Source organism: Sardina pilchardus, chromosome 12, assembly GCF_963854185.1.
Source record: "Sardina pilchardus chromosome 12, fSarPil1.1, whole genome shotgun sequence".
NCBI lineage: Eukaryota > Metazoa > Chordata > Actinopteri > Clupeiformes > Clupeidae > Sardina > Sardina pilchardus.
In genome coordinates this window covers 17,599,591-17,616,831 of record NC_085005.1, presented here as the reverse complement: position 1 = coordinate 17,616,831, position 17,241 = coordinate 17,599,591, and the positions used below count along the sequence as shown (strand labels likewise).

The following is a 17,241-nucleotide window of genomic DNA, read 5'->3' as shown; positions in this document are numbered from 1 at the left end:
TGTTTTGTCATTGTTGTTGTTAGATAGCTGAACTTTGTCTTTCACCCAGCCACACAATTACTCTGTGAAATTGACACAAAATCGTGTTGTCCCTGAGCTCACTCATAATGTGTCATTTTAACACCTCACTTTTTTAAAAAAAAAAGTGATATAGATTTTCTTTTCTATATTCTATTCATTATTATATTATACATGAATTAGGCCTACGCCATACTGCACTTTTAGGCTACCCGAAATGACCGTGTTGGCCTGGCCTAGTGGCAGGTGGAGTAACCTTCCCCACCTGTCCACCAGGCGCAAGGCTCGCTTTTCCCACACTGTTTTTATGCCCAGTGGCCTCACGCGGCTAATCCTCTCATCTGACGTCAGGAGCAATGGCGGACCTGGATGGAAGCGACGCGTCTACCAGCGCGACCCAAGGTGAGAAGTTTCGGTGGATGAATTTCAAAATAGATATTTGCTCCATCGGTGGGTCGTGTGAGAAAGTTGCCTAAACAATAATATAAGTTTTCCGAAGCGGGAGCATGAGCGCGTCATAGTCTGCACGAGCGTGCCAACTGGGAATACCTAATGATTGGAAGCAGTGAGCGCCGAGTCACGGGAACGGGATTAACGATCAACGACTGGCCACGGTGGCCGGTTTATGCGTTTAACTAAGTTAAGATATTCGCTAACATTTAAATGGATCGCGACTGTCTTCACCGCGTCACTACTTTTGAAAGTTAGACATTGACACCTGTTGATCGTTTAGCCAATGCTATAGGCTATGTATTCTATTTTGGCAGGTGTATTAGACCAGGCTCAATGTCTGCCGCAGTTGTAGCCTACGGATGCATAGGCTACACAGGTGCATTTTTCCACGACCTTATACATTTCGCACAGTAGGTCTAGCCTATGATTGTAGGATTATTCGTCAGGCTCTGATAATGACAACATTTGGATAGCCTACTCAAAGATGGTGCAGTAGCCTAGGCTATTTTGTCATCTTAAAACTAGATATAACTAAATATTGAAGCGTGTGGAGGAAAAACACATCCCGTTGCAGTATTATGCTATCTTTTTGTCAGTAGTTTACACAAGTGGTTCGACAGCTTGTTTCGATGGAGATGTTCGGGTTAAAGTCTGACCGGGCTGCCTGCTCTAATCCCTTGCGGGTTGTCCCGGTTTAATGCTTAGAATGTTTAGCGACCCACCGGGAACGGAGAATGAACCACTTACCCTGGCACAGAATGTCAAAGGTGTACCGATCTGAAAACAGTAGCCTAAAGTGTCTTAAAATATGATTGTGTGAAAATGGGTCAAACTTGTGTTTGAAAATGTTCTGTGCGGTTCTGTGCTGTCATCGGAGGTGTTGATGGGGTGGTTTCCTGTTGAGGGGAAAGGTTGAAGTGGGTGTGGAGTGTGTGTGCGTTCGTGTCGGCTACGTGTAGGCTGTTGTTTACCGTTGTGTCACACTGCGTAGAAGTCAACGTTTTACTTTCTGTTAGAAGGGCGACCAAAGATCACATTGTCAAGTGTGTGTGTGTGTGTGTGTGTGTGTGTATGTGTGTGTGTGTGTGTGTGTGTGTTATGAAATTTTGATTATGCATAGGATATATGAAGGTGTGTGAAGGGCATTTATTTTGGATATTTGAATTTCCATGGATATATCTGTTGCCTGTCTTTAGTATCAGTCACAAACAAATACATTACAGGTCTGACCAATGGATTGCTGTGTGTGTGTGTGTGTGTGTGTGTGTGTGTGTGTGTGTGTGTGTGTGTGTGTGTGTGTGTGTGTGTGTGTGTGTGTGTGTGTGTGTGTGTGTGTGTGTGTGTACTGTACATACAAGGGAGATTGAAAGAGGGAGAATAGAATGCTGAGAGAAAGAGACACACACACAGGAGAGGTAAAGTGGGTGGGGAAGGAGAGAGGCGCAGTGAGTGAAAAAGTGTCCTCAGATAATAGAAAAGTATGTGTTTTTGTTGGTGCCTTTGTTCTCTGTTTTCTCAGAGGGCAGAACAGTCTGTTTAAAAGAGGTGCAGCGTCTCTTTAGAGCCTTGTTTCCCAACCTTGGGGTCGGGAGCCCATGTGGGGTCGCCTGAAATTCAAATGTGCTCAGCTGAGATATTGGGTTATTGAATGATTGGGGTCGGGTCGCAAACATTTTGTGACATCAGAATAGGCCTAGGGTTGCCTGCCTTAGAGTGTGTATGAAAAGAATTGGCTTGGGCCAAAAAGTGCTCTCTCATGTGAAGTTGTGGGATGCATGTGGGGGTGCATCCAACTCGAACCCTGCCCTTTGGACAGTATGTTTCAATGAGTGTGTTTACGTGCACACTAGACAGAATTATTAATAAAAACAGATTATTGTCGGATTTTTGGAGTTTCCAGTTAATTCAAGTGCTCATATGAACAGAATAAACCAATATTCATTATTGGTTTACTGTCTGGAAAATCTGTTTAACACACCTAGGTTTCTGTCGATATTCTGATTTCTTTTTGTCTGCGAACATATCAATAATCAGCAATGCATAAAGAAAAAAAACTATGGGATAAACTTTACAGTGTCAACAAATTTGAAAGACATGCATATAAAACCAACTACACTAAAGGCACAGGAATTCTCCAAAGGAACAAATGGGTTTAAGGGGTCAGCAAACCATATAAATGTATACAGGATCGCCTCTATGGAGTCAGCAACTCTGAAGACTGTTATTTCTGTGAAAGACTTCTAAGTTGCTCTGGATCAGAATAATAGAATAGAATGTAAGGGTGATTTCTGCGTATCGTCACTGGGCCAGCCGTGTGTGTGTGTGTGTGTGTGTGTGTTCACCTGATGTACCCTCTTGGCCTGAATCTGCCCTCTTATAGACTTACACGTCATGGGTTCATCCTCATGGTTTGGAGATCTCTGGTAACACCCTGACTGCCTGACAGCAGGTCATCCTGGTAGTTGCTATTGTACTGTGTGCTCAGGATTTTGCCACTGCCCTCTGCTCTGTGTGTCCCTCAGGGGCTCCTGTTGACCTCTTGCCATTTGTCCGGTGGTGGCCGGAGAGTAGGCTATATGTGGTCTGCCATGACGTGGCCATTGTGGCCAATAGGTTGCAGAAGTGTATTTATAGTGTTTTAATGGGATTCACCCACATTCACTCATAAGACTAGAGACTGCTGTCAGCCATCAAAAGTGTCTGAATGCAAGAGTGAGAGATTGAGGGATGGATAGAGAACCAGAGGTTAAACCCTTGTTAAAACCTTATTGGGATATTGCACCAAAGTAATATGTGTGCCTGGATACAAATGTAAACATGTACACAATCACAAATATAGCATCCTGCCAACAAACACACAAGACATACAGTAAACATACATAAACTCATGTCTCATTGTATAGGCATGAATAAAACACACATTTAGCATTTCTATGTGTACGTGTCCCGACAATTCCCTGTAGAAGACATCTGAAAGGATAGGGGTGTGTGTGAGAACTGGTATTAATGGTCAGATTAGTGCTCTTGTGTGTGTGTGTGTGTGTGTGTGTGTGTGTGTGTTTGTTTTTGTTTGTCTGATATCACATTTCATATCAGGCCTTTCCTCTTGGCCACACCTGACCACAGTCAGTCACCTTCACCCATACAGTATGCTTGTGACTTCTTGTACAAACACACACACAGCCAGAAGTGGTCCAGCATGAAGAAAGGAAGAACCTTATAAGTGGACCTGAATAATGTGACCAATGTAGCAAGTGGTGTGTGTGTGTGTGTTGCGCTTGTGCTTGAGCTTAAGAATGCTTGATGGTACAGAATGGAAGACATTAATGATTGTTAAATGGTTTTTAAAAGGTCTATTTCACGATATACTATGTATCAATAATTTTGATTTGCCTTTAAAGGACTTCAGGAATTCTCACTTTCACCCTGTAATGTTTTAAATCCTACCAGTATGATGTAGGCTAGGCTAAATCATGGCATTCCAATCCCTGTAAATTAGCATTAAGACAAGGTTATTCACAGGTGGTTTCTATGTGACTTTATATTTGCGTAAAAAAAAACAGGGGTGAACGTAGTTTTAAATTATTGCCAGAAGCCTACTATGACAATTTCTCATAGGGATTAATAAATGGATTATTTTTTATTCTTATTTTCATAGCATTCATCAGGGCCTGTTGCTTGACTTCATCCCTCTCTCTTCCTCTTACAGTACCCGCCTTCTTTGAAAGGCCCCTTTGCCTGTCCTCTCCTCGCGTTTGAAACAGTCAGACATGCACACAGCAGCCCTTCTGCTTTAATGCGCGGATATCGTTGTAAATTTGATTTCAAAATCCCTTGCCATTTTGTTTTCGGAACCAAATTGGAACTGCTTCCATCTTCTATTGACGCAGCTCATCATTTATTGAACAACACCAGTCACCAGCCTATGCTACCCATCTAGAGTAATACTACTGGCGCTTTTGAACTGAAAGTTTACTTGCTGTTGTCTACACCTAGACGTCACACCCTCTTCTCAATAGACTGTTCAGGATTAGTTGGTGAGTGTGATGCAAGTTTTTTTTCACATTGTTACTGAGAGGGAGAGAGGGCAATTGGAGAGTGAAAATGTCACCAAACGGCAAAGCAAGATTGTCGCTCAAAAACAAATGATGGTGAAATACTCAATATCTGCAATACTTTCAGGTATCTTTGGTAGGCTACAGCAAACTGATGTATCGAGTATATTCAGTATACTGTGCAGCCCCAGTGCATTGTCTTGTTTTGTGTGTGTGTGTGTGTGTGTGTGTGTGTGTCAGTCAGGGTTCACATCCCTCATAGTCCTATCCTGTTGAATGTATAGTAACCACCCTGACATGACCGAACAACCGTCAGTCCTAAGATTGTGGAAACGATGTTGCAAATTCAAGGACTGTTCCTAACAGTCCTGTCAGCAGTGATGGGCTGTTTTATTTGTCAACTTCATGCACCTGCATAGAGTTGCTTGCACAGCGTTTGTCATATTTCAGTTTGCATGTGTGTGTGTGGCTGGTTGGGACATGGAGTCCATGAGCTAAGCTGAGCTCAGATTACAGTTTTATGCGGCATTGTGTGTCTGTGTGTGTTTGTGTTAAGTTTTGTACTGTATAAGGTAGAGATTAATGTTCTCATCAATTTCACTCCACCTTAACTCTTACTAAGACATACTCCTTAACCAAAATATTTTTTTGTGAGTGAGTGACCCACTGTTTCCACTTGCACAGTGACATAGTTGATCATGCCACTGCTCTCTCTCTCTCTCCCTCCCTCTCTCCCTTCAATTAAAATCAAGAAAGCTTCATAGACATTTCATCAACATTATTGGCAAAGTTCAATGACATGTACACATAGAAGGACAAGCATGTTTAGTAGAATTGGGAAATTAAGTGAGACATTGAAATAAAGTAAAACGACAATTCTGATAATGATAACAAACATACAACGCTGTTGCTGGTTGTGGCCTCACTGGCTGTCCCTCAGGTTATGGCAGGCTTCTGTAACCAGAATGGCCACATCCTTGTTCTGTCCGAGGATGTAAGGCAATTCGGCCTCATTTGTCCAGGTTCGATACTGAGGTGAAATCAATTTTTCAATTCAATTTTCAATTTAATTTTATTTATAGAGCGCCAAAACATTACACATGTCTCATGGTGCTTTACAGAGTGTTAAAACCTTCAAAGAGAGCCCATGAGCAACAGGGGCAAGGAAACACTCCCTAGAATTGGAGATACATATAGGAAGAAACCTCAGGCAGATCCACGACTCAAGGGCCCAACCCATCTGCCTAGGGTCAGTTACAACATAGTCATTATTGAATGACTATGTTCATATTTCCTTGTATTTCGGGCATTTTGTTAAGAAGTGCAGCTCTGTCCCCAAGGCCCCTGTGTGAGCACAGCCTCTCCTCTCTGGGAAACCAGTTCTCTCGCTCTCTCTCTCTCTCTCTCTCTCTCTCGCTACCTCTCTCACCACTGAGACCACCTAACATTAGTGCCTGGTGCTGCTGAGAAACCTCTTTATAAGTATCATCACTTATTCGCACACACACACACACACACACACACACACACACGCGCGCGCATCGTCATCTCAGCACCCATTTACTGGCTCATGTTCCACTCGCGCTGCACTGAATATTTCAGCAGTAAAGAGACGACACTCTCCCTGCATGTGTGTGTGGTATGTGACTCTGTGCCCTCTGTGTGTATGAGGGACCAAGAGTGTGTGTGTGTGTGTGTGTGTGTGTGTGTGTGTGTGTGAACAGCAGTATCTCTGGCAGTGAAGTGGAAGAGGACCACGGGAAGGATGGAGGGAGAGAGGGAGACCAGGGAAGTGAATATTCTTACCAGTTGTCTGTGAGGTGGATTAAGGACTGTCTCTTTAAGCCTTCCTGGAGTCTGAGTTTCTCTCTCTCTCTCCATCTCTCCATCTCTCTCTATCTCTCTCTCTTGTTATCACTCCCCTTCTCTCTCTCTCTCTCTCTCTCTCTCTCTCTCTTTCTCTCTCTCTTCCACCCCTCCCTCTCTCTGCCAGGGAAGTGAGAGCACTGAGCACGCTCCGATGGACAGTAGTTTGCCGGCTAAGTGCTCGTAGTTAGCATTAGCTTTTAGCACTCTGCAGGGGGTGGAGGGAGGAGGAGAGTTCTGGAACAGGCACAACCCCATCCTGGACACGCACACACACACACACACACACACACACACACACACACACACACACACACACACACACATAAACACACACATGCAGGATGCCGGCCCCCCCAAGAATAAGGAGGGGGGGCCCCAGTCGGTCAGCTGTCCCTGCTCTCTCCACCATCGCAGAGGAAGAGGAGCACCAGCGCAAACGCAGGAGACGAAGGAAAGCAGGTATGGGGAGGAAGTGAGCAGGAGATGTCAATAGGTGAAGAGGAGGGGGGGTGGGCGGTGTATCACTGGGTAGTTAGCTTGTTGATCTCTGAAGAGGATCTGCTGCTGGTGTACGTGTGTGTGTGTGTGTGTGTAAGAGGGGTTAAGGGGCTAAGGCAGTGATACTGTGTCAGGCTGGTATTAAGTGGTCAGAGTCACTGATCTTAGAGACCGACGACTGCATCCCAGCATTCCTTGGTGTGTGTGTGTTCCTTTATCTTGGAATTGATTGGTTCTGATTCCAGATGTCACCACCTACCAGTCTGTGTGTTGTAAAGCTTCATGTCATTGTGAGGTCATGCTATTCTGTAACTGTTTTATTACCCCATGCTAACATTTGCGAAGGAAACGTTCGGGAAACACAGAAGTTCAGTATAGACTACTTTCCCCCCTTTTCTTGCTGTCTACTTCATTTGATTGCCTATAGTTAGCATAAAAGATGACATTGTACCAGTCTGGTATTTGACCTGGTGACTTAAATAAGCTATGACCTCTCCATTCTTATTGATATGACTTGATCTGGCATATTCATAATAGTAGGTTGGGTGATGTATTTTAGTGGAGGGTCATATGGCCATTTAGCTATGGTCACCTTGCAGTGTACCTTGAATGTTATTCCACTTTTTGTAAGTGGCTTTTTAATAAAAGTGTCTGAAATGATTATGTAAAATGCAATATATAATCAGGAGTCAACCACCGGACTCTACAGAAGACCCATTGCACTAAATCAGAAGTCAGATAGCACAGGTCTAGTCTTGCAGTGGACATTTAAAGAGAAAATGGAAATGTTGATTTTAAATGTTAAAGTTACAAATCCAGTGAGTAGCACTGTAGTTGTGCAGGGAAGTCACCAGTGCTGCAAGCCTGTTTCTTAATAATGCTGGTCTTCCGTAGACGGCACCTTTTGTATGTTGGTGTGATTTTCGAATAGTACGTAAACTTAAACCTATGTTGTGGTACCCCCATAAAACATATTAGTGGGATCTTCAGACAGGAGGGCAAGCTTACTCAGTTTCATCTCTCTCTATTCAGAGTAGTGCATTGTACAGTATCTGCTATTAAGACTGCTCTGGCTTCAATACTTTCTTTACTTTACTTTTCTTAATTTCTTTTATTATTTCTGTCAAGCCTATATCTTTCTGTCCCTCTTTCTCTCTTGCACACAAATTGACCTCCTCCGTTCCGTCGCTCCTGTTCCTTCAGTGTTCTAGTTTATGGTTCCCTCAGGAGTGCTAGTGTAAGTCTCCACAGCTCTGTAAGTCCTTTCCTTCTCTATCTGATCTGAATAGATCTCTTTTAAGGTGCCTTACAGTACCCTATGGGCTGCTTTCCCCCTACATGGATCAAACTGGTAGAAAACCCCTCTGTGAAAATCTCCATTGAATAAAGCGTTTAATCTATAGTAGTGACCCCAAACTATGGATGGGAAGACTGACCACATATGGGCTGTTGTTTCTCAGGATGTCATAGTGTTGCTCCTGATCTGATTGCTAAGGAAGGCCACCATGTCCGCATATCTCACATCTTCAATTTTCAATTGTTTAGTTGCAGAACATGAAGCTAATAAGATTGTCATAGCCAATGTGTTTTTGATGGTATAGTATTGGATGGGTGTGTGTGTGTGTGTGTGTTGTTTGTGTGTCTGTTTGTGTTCGTGTGTGGTTAGGCTATGACTGAGACATGAAAGCCCCCTTTATTTGATGGAGCCTGTCACAGCATATCACCACACTGAGGCTTACACTCTCTCCCTCTCTCCCTTACACACACGGTATTCAAATATACACACATATTGAAACTTGCTACTGAGACATCAATGCCCTCTGATGTTCATCCATGGATTTGTTTTTGTTGAAAGGTGTAGACTAACTGGTGTATTGCACTTCCCAGTGAATTGTGCTAAGTTAGGATAACTGGTGCAGGCTACTGCACTTCCAGTGAATTATGCTAAGCTAGGCTATAGCTGGTGTACTGCACTTCCAATGAATTATGCCAAGCTAAGATCATTTTGAGGGGGTGTCAGAGTGGGTTATTGCATGCACAGAGAAGAGAAGGCTACTGTATGCATCCTCTTTGTGTGTCTGTGTTCCCCGGGTCTGGGTCAATATGGTACAGTTCATCATCCTGTAATCCCTATGGCCTCGTCCACACTGATACACACCCCTTTTATATAGCACATGCCCACAGTTTACTCAGAGAAAGGTTTGCCTTTTCACTTAGGTAGGTGTCATTCTGCTGTGCCGTGCAGTTCTGTATGTGTGTGTGTGTGTGTGTGTGTGTGTGTGGACATGGGTGTATGTGAATGTAGTTTTAATAGTTTAATGTAAGAAAAGGCATGAGTGAGTGTGTGGATGTGCGTGTTTGAGAGTGTGACGTGTGTGTGTGTGTGTGTGTGTGTCTGTGTGTTGGTTTAATGCAGAGCAGTAGGTGTGTTTGTGTTCAGAGACAGATGGGAGGCAAGGTGTTTGACCTGGGCAGGGTTTAACTCAGGATTTATGATTTATCACCCTGAGCATCCTGATAACTGTTTTTGCCAACTGTTTTTTTTACAGTGGGTCCAGATTGTCTAGTAGAGACAGGAAATTGTAGTAGCCTACTGGGAAGGAAGGTTGTACGGTTCTTGGTATCTTGATCTGAGGATTTGACTTGTGGTGTGTATATAAGCAAATATTGACGCAGAATATACAAGGATAATTGCTCTTATATGTAAAGTGTGTGTGTGTGTGTGTGTGTATGCAGTGCACACGTGTGAACTCAAGGTCATGTGAGAGAGCACCTATGTGTAGGCTACTTGGATCTGTTTGTTCAAGAGTGTACACTGACTGCATGGTGATTGTTGTCGTAGAAACAGCAGGTGTCTGTGACAGCCGTGACTGACAGGTCCAACCGGACAGGTGGGGTGTGGTCAGGTTATCACATGACCTGTCCAGAAAGTGTACCGTGGTAGGCGGAGATTGCAACAGGCGGCAGTGTTCTCATGGCAACAGCTTGCCACCTCAGCAGAGAGTCCCTCTTTGTGTGTGTGCGTGTGTGTGTGTGTGGTGTGTGGTGTGTTACACACTGTATGTGTGGCTGTACATGCAAATCAGGATGATTACAGATTCAAGACTTCTGCTCTTTATGGAAATACTTGCCCGCTTTTACTTGGATATTACCCCACATGCAGAATATATAAAGTATAACTAGTTAGGTCTCACCACAGAACACACCCCACTTAGCCATAGCCTTATACCATAGGACACCTATGCTAACAGTCTGTTTTTTAGCACTTAGTACATGGTACGTCATGGGGGTCCTCTCTCAATCACTAGTCTGGAGCCACCATTGTGTGCCATTTTAGTCACCAATCATTGGCTGTCTGGTGGATAATTGAATAAGCATGGAGCAAAGCCATTGGCTGCTTTTAGGATCATGAGTGCTGATTGGGGCAATTTAGGCCAATGGTGGCTGGAGTAAGTCAACTGAAATTGTTTCAAAAGATTATGAATAAAAAATATTTAATAAATGATAGGATAAAAGATAATGAGATAAGATTTGCTCCTCACTCACTCTCTCCTGTATAAACACTGACTCCCTCATACACACACACTCACACTCACACACACATATACACATGCACGCAGGCATGTACTATCACACTCTCTAAAGCACTCTCTTTGTCACATAAAATCTGTCACGTTCTCCAACAGATGCACATACACACGTGCTATCACTCACTCTTTCTCTAAAAGCACACTTTCTCACTCACACACACACACACACTCTTTAAAGCACACAGCACACAGCACACTTTCTCTCAGACACAGACATATGCATAAACTCACATGCACCAACACACACACACACACACACACACACACTCACTCACTCACTCACTCACTCACTCACTCACTCACTCACTCACTCACTCACTCACTCACTCACTCACTCACTCACACACACACACACACACACTCACACTCTCTAAAGTACACTTTCTCTCAGACACAGACATATGCATGAACTCACATGCACCAACACACACACACACACACACACACACACAGGGGTAGGTATGACCCTCCCCCCTCCCCTTTTTAGAGCTTAGCATTACCCTCCGCTAAGCTGATCAGGCTACGGACGTTGCCCCCCCCACACACACACAGACCTTCTCAAAAAGAAAAAAAATACACACTAATCACTAACTCGCCAACTAATCCCACACACACACACACACACACACATACATACGCGCACACACACACACATTCCCTAAGCTGTTATACACAAAAAGGGTCACATGCAATCTGAGTGATAATCTTGCACGCATCACACTCATGTCAAATGGAGTGAGATGAGTGACTCTCTATCGTTCTCTCTCTTTGACACACACAGACACACACACACACACACACACACACACATACGCACCCATACACACACTCTTGCTAAGCAGGGGAGGAGATAAGGGGAATGTCAATCCCTCAGCAGTCATTCTGTTTCAAGTTCAGCCGGGCAAACACACATGCCCACACACACACACACACACACACACACATATTGAATTTATTGTTTTGTTTACCGGCTGTGTTGCTGGTTGATTTTTGGTGGTGTGTGTGTGTGTGTGTGTGTGTTGGAGACGGCATTTAGCGGGACGGAGCATGTTTGTGTTAGAACGTTTGGCCTAGTTCCACACACTCCGCTGAGGATGAAGAAGCCAGGGGTCCGCCACTAGATCTGCTCCACAGCAACCTGCCGGGTCACAGGAGCAACATGAGCAATACTCCAGGTGTGTGTGTGTGTGCGCGTGCGCGCATTTTGGGAGATTTGGATGATGGGATTGTTGTAGTCAGTCAAAGCTGTGTGTGTGTATGTGTGTGTTTTTCTCGTATTATTGAGGTTTGCTGTGGTGTATGATAGTAAGATGACTTATGGGTTCTGCTGCTTTCAAGTGTTTTGCGGAAGAGGCTCCTTGAGTTGTAAAAACGAGGCTGTCTTTGTGTGTGTGTGTGTGTGATTATGGGTAAAGGAAACAGAGATTGGAATGGGGTTATGTTATAAGAGGGGCTTAGACCAAAGTGTTTGGGTGTGTGGCATAAAACAACAGGACACGTGAATACTTCACAGAGAAGGAAGTGTGTGTGTGTGTGCATGCTTGTTTTAAGGGCACAGAAAGAAAAACAGCTTTGTCTGAGGTACCTTTAACCTGTGACCATACGGCACAGGGCTTATTTACTCTGTGTGTGCACGCAAGTAAGCATACTGTGTTTGCTCCATGTTTGTGCAAAAACATACAACGTGTGTGTGTGTGTGTTGTAAGTGCTTGTTTTTTTGCCATGTATTCCTTACTTGTGTTTTGTGTCTGTGTCATGCACACATACAGGTGGATTTAGCTTGTGTAGGTTTGTGTGGCACGTGAATCTCTATTTGTTTCTGTGTTTACAGTAATTTCCCGCATATAATCCGCATTGTGTATAAGCCGCAGGACAGTGTTTTATGCAAGTTAAAAGAAGCAAAACCATATTAACACCATATTAACTATCCCCCTGTATTAACCTCATAGTTGAAGAAATTTTGCAAAATTAATGTACAGTATAAGCCGCGGCTAATAGTCGGGAAATTACGGGTATCTGTGTCGGTGGATGTATGTGTGTTTCCACTATGATATCGCATGTCCTTGCCCATGAACTCTCCCCTTGTGTGCGGAAGGACCCTGAGCCCCTTACTGTTAAGATGCACTGCTCCGTGAGGAATGTCCAGCTTTGTCCTTCAGGTTAATGATTTCCTTCAGGGCCACTCTGCCTCCCCCCTCTCTGTTCCCTCTTAGCTGATATTGCTCAGTGTGTGTGTGTGTGTGTATGTGTGTGTAGTTTGGGCCACCACCACCTTTTAGAAGCAAACCCTGGGTCTGGCTCGATGCCAGAACATGGCGAATCCCTGTTGCTATGGAATTCTACAGATGCTTTTATCCATTCACTCTCCCTTTCCTCCCTAGTTTGATCATGCACTATGAGATGTAGTGATCGTCCAGTGATAGATCGTCAGTATCTATCGGTTGTACAGTGTTTTGTATTGTCTTAGAAAAACACAAATGCATTCATTTATTAAGAGTGAATTGCGTGCTGTGATTGATGGATTCCATCTGTAGCAGTGGGGGTGTGTGGTCTTCACAGTGATGAGACCTCTGGCACAGAAAATGCATAGCATAGAAGTATCCATTTTGACTCCTCTGGTAGCTTCTAGAAGCTTCTCTACTGTTTTCCATAGAAGCTCTTGCGCTACTCGAGGACCGATTTGGACTAGAGCCTTTCAGCAGCACTGGCAGCCCATGACTCTGCTCTTGACCTGATTGTGACCTTTTGACCCCTGAACCACAGCCACCTATGGGCACTAGTATGCTGAACTTTCACTGTGTGCGTGCGTGTGTGTGTGTGTGTGTGTGTGAGGTGTGTGAGTGTGCGTGTGCCAGATAGGTTGTAAAGGTGAAAGGTAATGGGTATTTTGCCATTTAAACCATGTTGCGTAAAGCAACTAGCAGAAACTTGCAGTACTGTAACACGCATGAAGTGGCAATGCTATCTGCTCCTCCACAAATGCCTTGGTAAAGGTTCTGAATTGAATATATGTAAAGTATAAATACGTATGTGTGTGTGTGCGTGTGTGTGTGGCAGAAGATCCTTAGTTCACACGGCGTCATGAATAAAGGTCCTTTGTGGGCCAAGTCTTGTTTATTTATACAGCGCACTTTATACACAGAGGTCATTGAATGTGCTTTACATAAACAAATGTATCTGTCTGAGTGTGTGTGTGTGTGTGTGGGGCTGAAGATCCTTAGTTAACAGGGTGTCAGGACGAGCAGTAAAGGTCCTGTGTGTGTGTGTGTGTGTGTGTGTGTGTGTGTGTGGCTGAAGATCCTTAGTTCACAGGGTGTCATGATCAGCGGTAAAGGGTGTGTGTGTGTGTGTGTGTGTGTGTGTGGCTGAAGATCCTTAGTTCACAGGGTGTCATGATCAGCAGTAAAGGTCCTGCTGGGGGATGTTCTGCTAAATCCTCCTTAACCCAGATACACCCGAGCAGCCGCTCCTTTACAGCTTTAGTGTGTGTGTGTGTGTGTGTGTGTGTGTGTGTGTGTGTGTGTGTGTGTGGGGGGGGTTGTTTTATTATATTCTCTGGTTTTCCTTTGTGTGAGATTTCAGCCTCTAAAATGCTCATTTGGTTTTGGTCTCAGAGGTCTAACTTCAAATTGGTTTATATATTTTTTTTTATTTGCTTTTAAGTCTGTTTGTGTCGCTATGCTGCACTTTTTTCCCCCCTTCCTCTGACAGATACACACACACACACATGCACACACACACACTCCACAGAATAAGTCACACAAATTACTGTAGCCATATTATGCGTGTGTCTCTGTGTGGGTGTGCCTGTTTCCGTTTCTCTGTGTTATTTGAGAGAAACCGAACGCCTATTGTAACACACCTGAGGATGATTTCATGGCATTATTACAAAGAGATACTCCCTGTTGAGTAATGACACACACACACACACACACACACACTACTGTGTCATATTCAGACTCCCTGGATCGTGTTTGCGTGTGCATGTGTACGTCTAATATTAGTTTTGGTATGTTCAGCATTTCTGTGCAGCGATTTGTGGAGTTCACCTTTGAGATGTGGAGTCATCCTCCATCAGGCAAAGCACCCTCCTCAGCATTCTAACAGCCACTGCTGTGTGTGCAGCATGTTGCTGATGCCAATTCTTGGGCTCTGAGAGAGAGAGAGAGAGAGAGAGAGAGAGAGAGAGAGAGAGAGAGAGAGAGAGAGAGAGAGAGAGAGAGAGAGAGAGAGAGAGAGAGAGAGAGAGAGAGAGAGAGAGAGAGAGAGAGAGAGAGAGAGAGAGAGAGAGAGAGAGAGAGAGAGAGAGAGAGACTCTGATTGGAGATGTGCTGAGAAAATGTTGAGCTTTCACTTGGCAGGATGCCTGATACTCTCACACCTTTATCATACCTGTCAATCCCCCTGTTTTTTTTCTGGGTTTCTCACATACTGTATCTTAACTATTTCCCGCTTTCTTGCCATTTTAATATTTTCCCGTTAAATATCCTGTATTTTAATACCATTTTATAACATTAGTCCTGCTGTTGGACCCGCCAGTCTCTGTACTCTTGTCCTGTTGCTACCCTCTTGCCCTTCCAGCACAACAGATGTTTTCAAAGCATCCATTGGCGGTGGTGGATGTGAGAGCACGATTTGATGCCAATCTGTAAGCAAAGTCTCATTACCTTCACACCTCATTTAGTTAGTGCTGCAGTTTTGTAGTTTAACAGAGGGATAGGAGCAGAAAGACTAATGTTGACATTTTCCATATTTTGGGTGATAAATCCAGAGCATCTCCCTTATTTATTGCTACTGTATACCTGTACTCAGATGGAAAAAGACACACATGACACCAGACACCTACGTATGGACGGATATACCTGAGAATGCAAGATGAAGCACACTTCAATGCTGGACAAATTCTCTCTCAGAGGCATTGGCTGTCTCGCTCATGTTCATATGATCCAGCCCTGGGGAGTGTTCGTTTGGGGATAGTAGCGACAAAGAGCATGGAGAGGGAGCGGGGTGTGTTTCTGCCTGTGTTGATCTGTGAGAGAAGTTTTGTACCTGTGGATGTGCGTGTTGGGTTTTGGGGGATGTGTGTGTGTGTGTGTGTGTGTGTGTGTGTGTGTGTCTAAGGGGGGGATAATTTGTAAACTATAAATGGGTCAGACTGTTTTGGTCTCCAATCTGGGCCGGCGGTGTCCTGAAAAGGTCCCCCTGAGCATGGAAACTGGAGCATGTTGGTGGCCATGTTGGCTCTCTGCCCTGATCCTGCCTCTGATCCTGACCATCAGTGGGGCTCTGATTACATGAACCTGCCCTGCAGACAGGGCTGTGGCCAGACTAACTACAGGAATACTCCACCACAACACTCTACAGTACCATTCCACAACTCCATTCTATACATTCTATAACACTACTATAACATTCCACAACTTTACAATTCAACAACACTACAATAACATTCCACCACTCTACTATACGTACAATCGGTGTATCATCATAGAGAATAATGTAATTTAAGGGCCTCTTTTTCAGAGAATGCATGCTAGCATCATATCATAGATTCCAATGGGAATAGTAGACATTGCATCTAGTTTTTATTCACAGGATATTCAATCCTGTGACTAACACTTCTGACTCACGCTGAAACTACAGTACATTAACAATTTGTTTCCACTACCCCGATTTTGAGGATGGATTTAGTTCATAGCTAACACTTGCCATAATCTCCCATGTTGAACTGTTAACATAAGTTTGACATGTAAAGTTAAGATTGCCAAACATAGTTAAACAGTCAGCAACAGGCAGCTCAGCTGTGTTCGACATGTAGTTAATAAACTGGAAAGAGCAAAGCATAGGAATTTAATCTAATGGTCGCCTAAATCCCAGTGTATAGTTAGTATATACTTTTTTGATCCCGTGAAGGAAATTCGGTCTCTGCATTTATCCCAATTTGTGAATTGGTGAACACACAGTATGCAGTGAATACACAGTGAGGTGAAGCACACACTAACCCAGAGCAGTGAGCTGCCTGCCCAACAGCGGCGCTCAGGGAGCAGTGAGGGGTTAGGTGCCTTGTTCAAGGGCACGGGTCAGGGATCGAACCAAGCTCGAAGCCCTAACCAGTAGGCCACGGCATACACATAGAACATTTTTCACAACAACCTTATTGTATGCTTTTCATTCACATTTGCTCAAAGATTTAAAAAAGTATAAGCCCTTGAGCATCCCATGTTGATACAGCTCCATAGGTTTTCATTCAATCCAACTGGTCACCTTTCCCCATAAAAATCTTTGAGGAGTCATGACAATTAAACATATTGAAATTTCAAATGCTGTTTGGACTTAAGTTGTTTAGTGTTACAAATAACTATTTTATTCTAAATAGGCTACTATGTGACTCACACCTTTGCTTTGAGAGAGAGGGAAAGAAAGAGAGAGAGAACTTTTAAACTGACAGAAAAACCATCATCACTGGGAGCCATTGAAAAATGTGTATACGCCCACTCACACATCTGAGAAAGTACACTAAATGAGATCATTATAAAGCCCTTGATTGGCTCAATCAGTTGTGTCCCTCTAATCGAGAAAAAGTAACTGGCCCATATCCACACGTGCAAGTCAAGATGCAAAAGAATCAAATGATAACTATAATCATAGTCTTTGTTACATGTATGACTCCTATTCCACTCTTGCATATGATGTTTCTAAACAAAGTTCGGGAGGAGCCCATAGGGTTGATTGACAGGCATCACTCACCCAACTTCCGG

General features: G+C 43.8%; 1 protein-coding gene across 1 annotated transcript in view; it reads left to right on the top strand.

Moving 5' to 3' along the window:
- The first annotated feature begins 358 nt into the window (after window positions 1–358).
- Window positions 359–17,241, top strand: part of map7b (microtubule-associated protein 7b) — a 41,571-nt gene continuing 24,688 nt past the window's right edge. Inside the window, exon 1 of the mRNA XM_062550602.1 lies at window positions 359–420. Coding sequence (XP_062406586.1) covers window positions 375–420 — 46 coding nt within the window. The 5' untranslated portion in view covers window positions 359–374. The remainder of the gene's footprint in view (window positions 421–17,241) is intronic.